The 12,156-nt window shown below is 42.6% G+C and overlaps 1 protein-coding gene across 2 annotated transcripts in view; it reads right to left on the bottom strand.

Moving 5' to 3' along the window:
• The window catches only part of TTC21A (tetratricopeptide repeat domain 21A), a 92,144-nt gene that overhangs the window by 17,502 nt on the left and 62,486 nt on the right, over nucleotides 1-12,156 (bottom strand). For both annotated transcript variants that reach the window (XM_077268677.1, XM_077268676.1), the window contains exons 18-20: nucleotides 8,218-8,356; nucleotides 2,098-2,201; nucleotides 1,220-1,408 (exon numbers count right to left, since the gene is read on the bottom strand). In XM_077268677.1, the coding sequence (XP_077124792.1) occupies nucleotides 1,220-1,408; nucleotides 2,098-2,201; nucleotides 8,218-8,356 (432 nt within the window). The remainder of the gene's footprint in view (nucleotides 1-1,219; nucleotides 1,409-2,097; nucleotides 2,202-8,217; nucleotides 8,357-12,156) is intronic.

Raw genomic sequence — 12,156 nt, 5'->3', positions numbered from 1 at the left:
ACAGTTTTGATCAATGAGGCCCACTGTGCGGCTCAAAGCCTTCCTAGAGTGTGAGCGCACATAATATGCACAGAAGTCCTTGTCTCGCTTCAGCCCAATGTTATTTTCAGAACTAATGAATAACATTTCCAGCTACTGTATGTGACTGTGCCAGCTCTGCGAGACTCACTTTTGTTGCTGCCAATTTTATTGACCTCATCTGAAAATGTGCTGACGAAATGTAACATAACAAGGTCACCGCCAGCCTCCTCTCAGCACCAGCAGGCTTCTTCAGTTTATTTTGCAGCATTTCTTTTAGGTTTGGAAAATACGCTTTTTTTAAAAAAATTAATTTTTCATTCAGATTTTTTTTTCCAAGCATTTTTTTTTATTCATATACATTTAAAAAAAGCACCACAGATCATAAGGCTTTTTATGCAGGGCAACATTGGAGAAGGCGCAGGGAGCATAGCCAAATATTGCTGTGTGCCACCGCTGCATTGTGGCATAATGCAAGTGAATGGGGCTCGAGGGGCACCAAGACTGAGACAACCGAGTAGCCAAGAGTCAGAGTCAGCTGGGGATTTAGCGATCTGCTTGCCGCACAGTTGCAATATTCCCCCATACACTTGCATTATGCTGGGATGTAGCAGTGGCATACAGTGATATTTCTCTGCAAGCCTTGTGTCACAGCCAAAGTTGAAGTGTAGCACACAAGAAAAAAAATGCACCAAAATTGCAACAAAAAAAAAAAATGTGATGGAAAAAAATGTTATGCTTCTTTGAAAAACCCACTGTAAAAACAATACTTTTTTTCACACTAGCAGTATTTGGTCAGTATTTTACATCAGTATTTGTAAGCCAAAACCAGGAGGGGAACAAATAGAGGAAAAGTATAATAGAAACATATGCACCACTTCTGGTTTTGGCTTACAAATACTGATGTAAGATACTGACCAAATACTGCTAGTGTGACGGCAGCCTTAAAAATGCCCTGAAATCACTATAAAAAATATGTAAAAAGAGAAAAAGAGGACTTGAACTCTATAGCGCCACCTGTTGGAAGTAGCGATCCAACAAGTCACAATCAACCCTTTAGCGAGTCTTGCAATATGACTTAGGATGAAAGCCAAATCAGTATCTCAATTCACAGACAAGAAAGACAAACAAATTTATTACATTTCTGGAAAAGTGATTCCATCAGCTAATGCATTATAACGTCCAAATCACAAACACTGACCTGGTTATCTGTGTCAGAGTAGGATATAGATTCCTTGTAGTATTTTAGAGCATTAGGGTAATCCTTTTCCTCTACGTAATAGTCAGCAAGTTGCACACAAATCTTAGAAGCCACTTGCTGCTGTCGAGGATTCATATCTGGTTGCTCAAGAGGAAGGCGCTTTAGTATCCGGCTCTGGATATCCAGGGCCTGTAAGAAGAATGTCACCGGTCAGGAGGAGGATTATTATGTCCTAAGTAAAGCTCTTTTATAACCTATTCAATTGTAAAATTTCTTACAAGCAAGTTATATCAAGGGCATAAAATAATGGCAATTATGCTTTCTCCATAGTGAAGAGTGCCTGCTCTTCAATCATACTCACTTTTATAAACCCAACATTATAAGTTATTCCTCTGCTAGACAGCAATGTCTACCATTAGTCACTCATGTGACATAATAACGCTTGGCAATTACCTCCTCCTGGACCCGTCAGAGTGGTCGGTAGAAGGGGGGTCATTATCTCTTGTATTTTGCTAATTATTATTATTTATTATTATAGCGCCATTTCTTCCATAGTGCTTTACATGTGAGGAGGGGTATACATAATAAAAACAGTACAATAATCTTATACAATACAGATCACAACTGGTACAGGAGTAGAGAGGACCCTGCCCGCGAGGGCTCACAATCTACAAGGGATGGGTGAGAATACAGTGGGTGAGGATAGAGCTGGTCGTGCAGCGGTTTGTAAAATTGGTGGTTACTGCAGGTTTTAGGCTTGTCGGAAGAGGTGGGTCTTCAGGTTCTTTTTGAAGGTTTCGATGTTAGGCGAGAGTCTGATGTGTTGTGGTAGAGAGTTCCAGAGTAGGGGTGATACACGAGAGAAATAATAACATTACCTTGTTTAAAGTTTCAACCAGAAGTTCCTTTTTGGAGTTTTTATATGTTTGTCCAAGTAGCATTAGAAACTTGACATCATTAATCATAGAAGGCAATTCTGAAACTGATATAAGAAAGTAAAATGATTCATCCTGTAGAAAGCCAACACATTATCTGTACTGATATTGGCACTTACACCTCATGGACACATCAAAGGCGCGTGCAGAAGGCTAAACAATGGCACATGTACTCTCCTGTAGCGCTGTACTGCTGTACTATGGAATCAGAGGGACTCCATGTGCTGCTCTATGGTGCTTTGTCAGATGAAGCAGATGCTGCTCTATGGTGCTTTGTCAGGCACCAGATATGCTGCTCTATGGTGCTTTGTCAGGTGCAGGATGTGCTGCTCTGTGGTGCTTTGTCAGGTGCAGGATGTGCTGCTCTATGGTGCTTTGTCAGGTGCAGGATGTGCTGCTCTATGGTGCTTTGTCAGGTGCAGGATGTGCTGCTCTATGGTGCTTTGTCAGGTGCAGGATGTGCTGCTCTATGGTGCTTTGTCAGGTGCAGGATGTGCTGCTCTATGGTGCTTTGTCAGGTGCAGGATGTACTGCTCTATGGTGCTTTGTCAGGTGCAGGATGTGCTGCTCTATGGTGCTTTGTCAGGTGCAGGATGTGCTGCTCTTTGATGCTTTGTCAGGTGCAGGATGTGCTGCTCTGTGGTGCTTTGTCAGGTGCAGGATGTGATGCTCTATGGTGCTTTGTCAGGTGCAGGATGTGCTGCTCTATGATGCTTTGTCAGGTGCAGGATGTGATGCTCTATGGTGCTTTGTCAGGTGCTCAATGTGTTGCTCTATGGTGCTTTGATAGGTGAACAATGTGTTGCTCTATGGTGCTTTGTCAGGTGCACAATGTATTGCAGATGAGCACTAATCCAGTGAATAACATTAGTCAGAATACAATCTGATTTTTTATCAGATCACACTCGTCCGGTTTATACACAGATGAGTATGAGCCCTAACTCCTTTATCAATACACAAATGAGATTACCCACTTTGCCAAATAGCCACAATCCAATGGTTGAGTAGCATTATATGCTCATGTCAGGGTTGCGAACCTAAAGTTTTTTTCTTTTCTTTTTTTTTTTTTTACAAGTGTTGCACATTTTGTAAAAACAAATGTTGACAATGTTGCTTGCTTTACTTCATATGACAATTTTTATTTAAAAAAAAAATAGTAATCTTGCAATTCTCACACTGACCACTTGGGTTATTTTACACTCACACTTCCCGTCCGTTTAGAAAAAGTTTTCAGCAGTCTCATTACAGTCAGAGGTAGCATTACAATGACAGGTAAGGCTACTTTCACACTAGCGTTAACTGCAATACGTCGCAAATGCGTCGTTTTGCCGAAAAAACGCATCCTGCAAAAGTGCTTGCAGGATGCGTTTTTTCTGCATTGACTAACATTAGCGACGCATTTGCGACGCATTGCCACATGTCGCAACCGTCGTGCGACGGTTGCGCCGTGCTGTGGCGGACCGTCGGGAGCAAAAAACGTTACATGTAACGTTTTTTGCTCCCGACGGTCCGCTTTTTCCGACCGCGCATGCGCAGCCGGAACTCCGCCCCCACCTCCCCGCACTTCCCCGCACCTCACAATGGGGCAGCGGATGCGCTGGAAAAATGCATCCGCTGCCCCCGTTGTGCGGCGGAGACAACGCTAGCGTCAGGGACCTCGGCCCGACGCACCGCGACGGGCCGAGCCCGACGCTAGTGTGAAAGTAGCCTAAGGCTACTTTCCCAAGATGAGTATTTAGTGAGTTTGAGATGTTGCAGATTTGGTGCACGAGTTCTGTACATATTAGGTAACATGCTTTTTTTCTTTCATTGCATTTTTGTGAGGTTTTTTTTTACATGTGTTTTTATACCTGTAGATTTTACACATGTAACGCAATTTTATGGGAAAAACCCACACATAAAACTCAGCATACTGGCAAGAAAAATTGACATATTGCAGATTTCAAACACGTACCACAAGTCAGTTTACCCAGTGTATAAAAAAAAACAAAAAAACACAGTGGGCATGAGATTTCTATAAACCTCATCCACTTTGCTGGAACTGTAAGACACAGTGTCAAAAACTCACCAAAAAACTCATTGGGTGATCTTAGCCTAACACCTCTATACACAGCTGATAACACAGGATCTGTGTTACCAACTGTCCGTAAATTTATAGATAGTCAACAAAATCAACACAGCGAAATACTTCCGGGACAGTGCGTGGGCGCATGCGCAATAATGCTTTTCGGCTTTGCCTGCAGTTGGGCAAAGCATACTGAGTGTGCGCCACCGAAGATTGCATTGCGCACGCGCCAACTATGGCACACACATACTCTAATTCACTAACATATTGCGGAAAACAGGGACGGATGGGGTGGATAAATGATGAGGAAACGCCGCCCATCTGACCGGTAAAAACTCATTTTAATATCCCTCCAATTTGAGGTGACAGGTTCTCTTTAAAACCTGTGACCATATATTTTTTAGGAAAGTCCCATGCGCTACAAGGCAACTTCACTGCAAACTTGGCTTGACCAAACACACAGATAGAGAAACAAATAGTGTCCAAGCTTTTCTTTTTTTTTGCAAAGTTCATATTTTTTTAACCACTACAATATAAAAAAATATCACTCTAGTAGTATCACTTTATTTCTAATGACCTAAAGAATCAAGATGCCAGGTCAATTTTACAGCACACTGACCATTGTAAAAATGAAGCTAAAAAAACAATGGCAAAATTGCGTTTTTATCACCATTTCACCCAACTTGAACTTTTCTCGTTTTTCAGTACTTTGTATGGTAACATTAGTAGTGTCACTAAGTACTACAACTCGTTTCACAATAAACAAGTTTCAGTATGGATAATGAAAAAGTTATGGATCTTGGAAGTAGGGAGGAACAAAAAAAAAAGGCAAAAATGGCCTGAAGTTCTCGTTCATCTTCTATTTTGATACTTTTAGGTACTTTTTATTAAAGGGTGGTAGGCTGAAACCATATACCGTAATTCTGACATGAAATTATTTTACCTTTAGTTTTTTTAAAATTATTTTTATAAATCTACTATATAATTGTCTAAGGGGTACTTCCGTCTGTCTGTCTGTCCTTCTGTCTGTCGCGGTAATTCGTTCGCTGATTGGTCTCGGCAGCTGCCTGTCATGGCTGCCGCGACCAATCAGCGATGTGCACAGTCCGGAAGAAAATGGCCGCTCTTTACTCCCCGCACTCACTGCCCGGCGCCCGCATTCTCCCCTCCGCTCACCGCTCAAACAGGGTTAATCGCAGCGGTAACGGACCGCGTTATGCCGCGGGTAACGCACTCTGTAACCGCTGCTATTAACCCTGTGTGTCCCCAATGTTTTACTATTGATGCTGCCTATGCGGCATCAATAGTAAATAAATGTAATGTTAAAAATAATAAAAAAACAAAAAACCTGCTATACTTACCCTCCGTAGTTCGCCGAGCCGCTGGCGCCGGCCGCCATCTTCCGTTCCCGGCGATGTATTGCGAAATTACCCAGAAGACTTAGAGGTCTTGCCAGACCGCTAAGTCTTCTGGGTAATTTCGCAAAGCGGCCTGGGAAAGGAAGATGGCGGCCGGCGCGAGCGGCTCGGCGGAGCTTCGGTGGATCCCAAGCGTCGGTAACTTCTTCCTGGATTCAGGCGCCAACGGAAGGTGAGTATATAACTATTTTTTATTTTAATTCTTTTTTTTTTTAACAGGGATATCATGCCCACATTGCTATATACTACGTGGCCTGCGCAATATACTACATGGGCTGGGCAATATACTATGTGGGCTGCGCAATATACTAAGTGGGCTGCGCAATATACAGCGGGCTGCGCAATATACAACGTAGGCTGGGAAATATACTGCGTGGGCTGTGCAATATACTACGTGGACTGCGCAATATACTACATGGGCTGGGCAATATACAACATGGGCTGCGCAATGTACTGCGTGGGCTGCGCAATGTACTGCGTGGGCTGCGCAATGTACTGCGTGGGCTGCGCAATGTACTGCATGGGCTGCGCAATGTACTGCGTGGGCTGCGCAATGTACTGCGTGGGCTGCGCAATACACTACACATACATATTCTAGAATACCCGATGCGTTAGAATCGGGCCACCATCTAGTATTAACATAAATGATGTGGGTGACTAGCTTGTCTGGAAAGCTGGTGTTTGTAGTCATAGTTGTCTCTATAGGGTTTTAGGCTATAAAAACGTATGCCCTTGATATGTCAGCTAATGGTTAAAGTGACAAATGATTACAGTTGTGGCCAAAAGTATTGACACCCCTGCAATTCTGTCAGATAATACTCAGTTTCTTCCTGAAAATGATTGCAAACACAAATTCTTTGTTATTATTATCTTCATTTAATTTGTCTTAAATGAAAAAACACAAAAATAAATTGTCCTAAAGCCAAATTGGATATAATTCCACACCAAACATAAAAAGGGGGTGGACAAAAGTATTGGCATTGTTCGAAAAATCATGTGATGCTTCTCTAATTAGTGTAATTAACAGCACCTGTAACTTACCTGTGGCACCTAACAGGTGTTGGCAATAACTAAATCACATTTGCAGCCAGTTGACATGGATTAAAGTTGACTCAACCTCTGTCCTGTGTCCTTGTGTGTACCACATTGAGCATGGAGAAAAGAAAGAAGACCAAAGAACTGTCTGAGGACTTGAGAAACCAAATTGTGAGGAAGCATGAGCAATCTCAAGGCTACAAGTCCATCTCCAAAGACCTGAATGTTCCTGTGTCTACCGTGCGCAGTGTCATCAAGAAGTTTAAAGCCCATGGCACTGTGACTAACCTCCCTAGATGTGGACGGAAAAGAAAAATTGACAAGAGATTTCAACGCAAGATTGTGCGGATGTTGGATAAAGAACCTCGACTAACATCCAAACAAGTTCAAGCTGCCCTGCAGTCCGAGGGTACAACAGTGTCAACCCGTACTATCCGTCAGAATGAAAAGGGACGTATGGTAGGAAACCCAGGAAGACCCCACTTCTTACCCCGAGACATAAAAAAGCCAGGCTGGAGTTTGCCAAAACTTACATGAAAAGCCTAAAACGTTTTGGAAAAATGTTCACTGGTCAGATGAGACAAAAGTAGAGCTTTTTGGGCAAAGGCATCAACATAGAGTCTACAGGAGAAAAAAAGAGGCATTCAAAGAAAAGAACACGGTCCCTACAGTCAAACATGGCAGAGGTTCCCTGATGTTTTGGGGTTGCTTTGCTGCCTCTGGCACTGGACTGCTTGACCGTGTGCATGGCATTATGAAGTCTGAAGACTACCAACAAATTTTGCAGCATAATGTAGGGCCCAGTGTGAGAAAGCTGGGTCTTCCTCAGAGGTCATGGGTCTTCCAGCAGGACAATGACCCAAAACACACTTCAAAAAGCACTAGAAAATGGTTTGAGAGAAAGCACTGGAGACTTCTAAGGTGGCCAGCAATGAGTCCAGACCTGAATCCCATAGTACACCTGTGGAGAGATCTAAAAATGGCAGTTTGGAGAAGGCACCCTTCAAATATCAGGGACCTGGAGCAGTTTGCCAAAGAAGAATGGTCTAAAATTCCAGCAGAGCATTGTAAGAAACTCATTGATGGTTACCGGAAGCGGTTGGTCACAGTTATTTTGGCTAAAGGTTGTGCAACCAAGTATTAGGCTGAGGGTGCCAATACTTTTGTCTGGCCCATTTTTGGAGTTTTGTGTGAAATGATCAATGTTTTGCTTTTTGCTTCGTTCTCTTTTGTGTTTTTTCATTTAAGACAAATTAAATGAAGATAATAATACCAAAGAATTTGTGTTTGCAATCATTTTCAGGAAGAAACTAAGTATTATCTGACAGAATTGCAGGGGTGTCAATACTTTTGGCCACAACTGTATATGTAGGAAACATTTTTATATCTGTCTATATATCAAAAAATTATCATTCAAAAGACATATAAGCACAATATATACCGTAGTTTTCTGTGTGTCAAATACACTGCCTGAAATTACATATAAGCAATGTCCCCTTCCATTATGTACAGAACAGTATGGGAATAGCATATAAAGAAACCTACCTGGCTCATGATCTAGCGCGCGCTGGAGAAGACTTTCTGCCTTGCTGTAATTTTTGAGTTTAAGGAAAAGTTCTGCCAGATCACTAAATAAGAAATCTTCGGGACTCATCTTTAGAGCAGCTTCATAATAGTTTATTGCCTGCAGCAGGATAAAGTCATTGTAAGCATCAGAAATAAAACACAATATCACTGTTAACACAAATTACTTTTCTAACATGAAGTCTGGTGATAATGACAAAAATAAAATACTTGCGTGTACTATTATATGCACAGTTGCACCATTTGTACTAAACACTTGGTAAAAGTATCAGGTATGAACATGACTTCTCTTAGTGGTAACTGTCAATCTGTTACATATTAATTATTCTTCAATGTTTGGCTTGAACTCAACACCTTCTTATATGCCTGAGAAAAACATATGTGACTTTGGTCATAAACGGGGTTGTCCCACGAAAAAAGTTAATTTTAATCAATAGATGTTGGAATAAAAAGGAGTTCCACAATTTGAAGTGTTACAAAAAAATCTTCCTGTGCTGAGATAATCTTATGATGTACCCCTGCTGTGTACTGTGTAATGGCTGTGTCTGACTGTGTACAGCTGCTCCAGTTCATGGTTGGCACATACAAAAGCTCCTGGATGGGGGTGTGTGGGTAAGCACAAGTCACTTATGATAATTGGGTATACAGATGAAACAGCAAGGGCTTGATGCTGCTGCTTTCTGTGGTAACACATTTCTCTGTCTGAGGAAACACATTTCCCTGTCTGTTTTATCATAGAAGTGACTATTTCTGCAACATCAACAGTTATGTGAGCTTATCATACATGGTGACATATGAACTCAGCGGCCACCGACGTCACTGACTGAAAATGTTTCAGAAATGCTCACTCCTGTGATAAAACAGGCTGACACACATGGACTGGGAGACACACACAAACCAACTACAAACAGATATCTCCTTAAACAACTCCAAGTGCCAGCAACTTTCTCATGTTAACTCCTCCAGATCCAAACCAGGCAGTTGCAAGCTATCACTGGCAACAACTGGAGCTGAGAGCATTTAAACCAGAGGGAAATGATGAACTCAGAACAGCTGAGACAACTCAGGCCAGAGAGCTTCAAGAGACAAACAGGACTGTATAACCCTTCCAAGAACAGAGCAAGGAAAACCTGTATTGCTAATAGGAAGGTGAAGCAGTTCTAACCAGCACAGATGTACGTGTAACCAGACGCCACGATCTTATACTTTGTTCATGGGACAATAATCCTTGTTTCCTATGCGTTTCGAACGCTAAGCATACTTAGTCACAGGAAATGACTTGCCAAGACTAAGGATGCTTAGTGTTCGAAATGAGTGCTGGACTGTGCATGTCTCCCTATAATTCTGCAGTGTCAATCACGACTTTAGCCAGGTATATAATCTGAAATGCTCCGGTGTTTCACAGATTATATCGTTGGAAGATCCAGGCAGAGATGATAACATAACCAGAGATAAGACCAGTCCAGCACCAGCCCCGGCAGCTTTTGCCATGTGATTTACATGTCTCTTGCTACAGATCTGTTAAATATATTTTCTCTGAATATTTTAAAGAAAAATATACATAGCTGCAATCGTGCAGCCAGGTTCTAATTTATGCGTCCGTGGCCTGAGCAGCATGAATCGTGTGACAGGGTTTTTCTTTTAGCAAAACGAAAAGCCCAGTCAGAAAACAGACATCCCTAAATCTTTGTGCACATTAGTTCCCTTTATTCTCCACACTCCGCTGCTGCAGCAGCAGCCGTGTAATGGCTCTTTCTTCCTTGTCTGAGTTCTGCTGCTTCTCGAATGAGATAGGCCGGCCAGATAAAGATTCAGTCATTTTCATCACTCACTGCTACCTACTTGTTAGTGTGTGCACTGTGATAACACGACTAGTGATGGGCAAACCCAAAGAGTAAAGTTCAGGGTGTGTACCAAACACCCACTGTTCGGGCACGGACCCTGAACACGGACTCTGATCGGCGGTAAGATTACTGCCGGTCAGAGCGCCAGCAGCTGTGACCGTTGGTAAAAAGTTTACCTCCGGTCACAGAAGCGTTGGCCGATGGGAGTACCAATTTGTTTTAAATTATTTATATAAATAATGTAAAAAACAACAGCCTGGGGTCCCCCCATTTTTGACAACCAGCCAAGCTACAGCAGACAGCTGGGGGTTGGTATTCTCAGGCTGCTAAGGGGCCATGGATATTGGCACCCCCTAGCCTAAAAATAGCAGCCTGCAGCTGCTCCCAAAAATGTGCATCTCCTTCAGAAACACTTTGTATCCGGACATATACAGATACTGGCTGGTACCAGACTCATGCAGCTTTACATTAATACCCTTATTGTAAAGGTGACTGAACCATATACAATAAGCACTTTTTTCCTTTTGTGTCACCCCTAATTCCTCATAGATTGTAAACTTGTGAGCAAGTTCTTCACTCCTTTTGTTAGAATTGCTAAATTATGTAATGAACGTTGATTATTGGTTGTACATTAGTGCTGCAGAATATGTTAGTGCTAAATAAATCTAATTATTATTTGAATATAAATGGACTATAAACCCTGCCATGGTTTCAGTATGGATTGAACTAACTGAAACTGTATCTATGCCATTAAAATACGAAACTATGTTCCTATGCCACTGTAAACCTGGATTACAAAATATTGGATGCTTTACCCTGGGTCATTAGGAACTAGTCAAACTGAGTCAACATGAAATTATGTTGTACCCCTGGGTCAGAATCTGCTGGATACCATTACATAACCCAGAGCTGGATATTATTGCATTGAATAACCAGGTATAATGTTAAAGCACCACTCCAGTGTTTTTTTTTATTGCAGTGCTGGAATGATGTAACTAATATAAGTTCCTTGCTCTAGTACTATACTTTCCAGCCACCGTCTTGTTCTGTTATCGGCGCCGCTCCGGTTGGTCTTCTACAGATTGTGACCTTGGATCGCTCCATTGTTTGCTGGGGAAGGCAGAAGTCACTACTCAATGTAAGTCTATGAGAGACAGAATGAGGCCAGACCAAGGGTCTCATAGACTGACACTGAGAGCTTGTGATCACTACCTCTGACTTCTGGTCAGTCAGAAATTGCAGTCACAAGGTGGAGGCGCGAGAATGGAGAGGTGCTGGGAACAGCTGAAGATGGGGTTGGGTAAGTATATCACTAGGGTCAAGTGTCACGAGGTTACCGCAACGGAGTGGAGCCAGAAGACCGCAGCGGCTGCTTGCTCCTAATCCACCGATGAGAAGAAGCACTTCTCCGGTTTATTAAATGTGTTTATTTCTTCCAGCAGAACAGGGGTTAATCAGCCATGTTGAAAATTCCTGTATACAGCTGTGCTGGGTGAGGCACTCCTTTTCCATATAAAATCTGGGATCTATTACCTAATCCTTGTCAGAGTTAGCACTTGCTTCATGACTAAAGGAGGGAGAGAAGTTGGTGTGAGAAGGAATGTTGGAGGAGTTAGAAGCGACTGTTTGGTTTGTACGCTTGGTAATTCCTTATCCTTCCCTGTTTTGCTTTCTTCCCCTTCCCGCACACTCTGGTGGATTCATCTGTTATATGTGATTGAATATTTTGTGTGTCTGGAGTTTTCAGTTTACCTTTGTCTTTGTTGCCATGTTTGTCGGGTTGGTGTACTGCAGTGCACAGTAGCGCCCCCGCTTCCCTAGTTGGGGGAAGGGGACAGACGAAGGGCTAACTTAGGAGATAAGGCAAGGGCGGAGGCCCCGGCGTCTTCACCATCTGAAGTATCCCGAGGAACAGGGTGAACTAGGGCACCCCCTAGTGGGCCAGGAAAGGAGCCCCTGGTCCCAGGTCAATCGACAGCTGTTTAGTGACATCAAGTAACTTAGATTGATTATACCACTTCAGCGCTGAAATGAATAAAAAAAAACACTGGAGTGG

This window comes from Ranitomeya variabilis, chromosome 6 (genome assembly GCF_051348905.1).
Source record: "Ranitomeya variabilis isolate aRanVar5 chromosome 6, aRanVar5.hap1, whole genome shotgun sequence".
In the NCBI taxonomy this organism is placed as follows: domain Eukaryota; kingdom Metazoa; phylum Chordata; class Amphibia; order Anura; family Dendrobatidae; genus Ranitomeya; species Ranitomeya variabilis.
The sequence above is the reverse complement of the archived record's forward strand: the minus strand, read 5'-3'. Positions and strand labels throughout refer to the sequence as shown.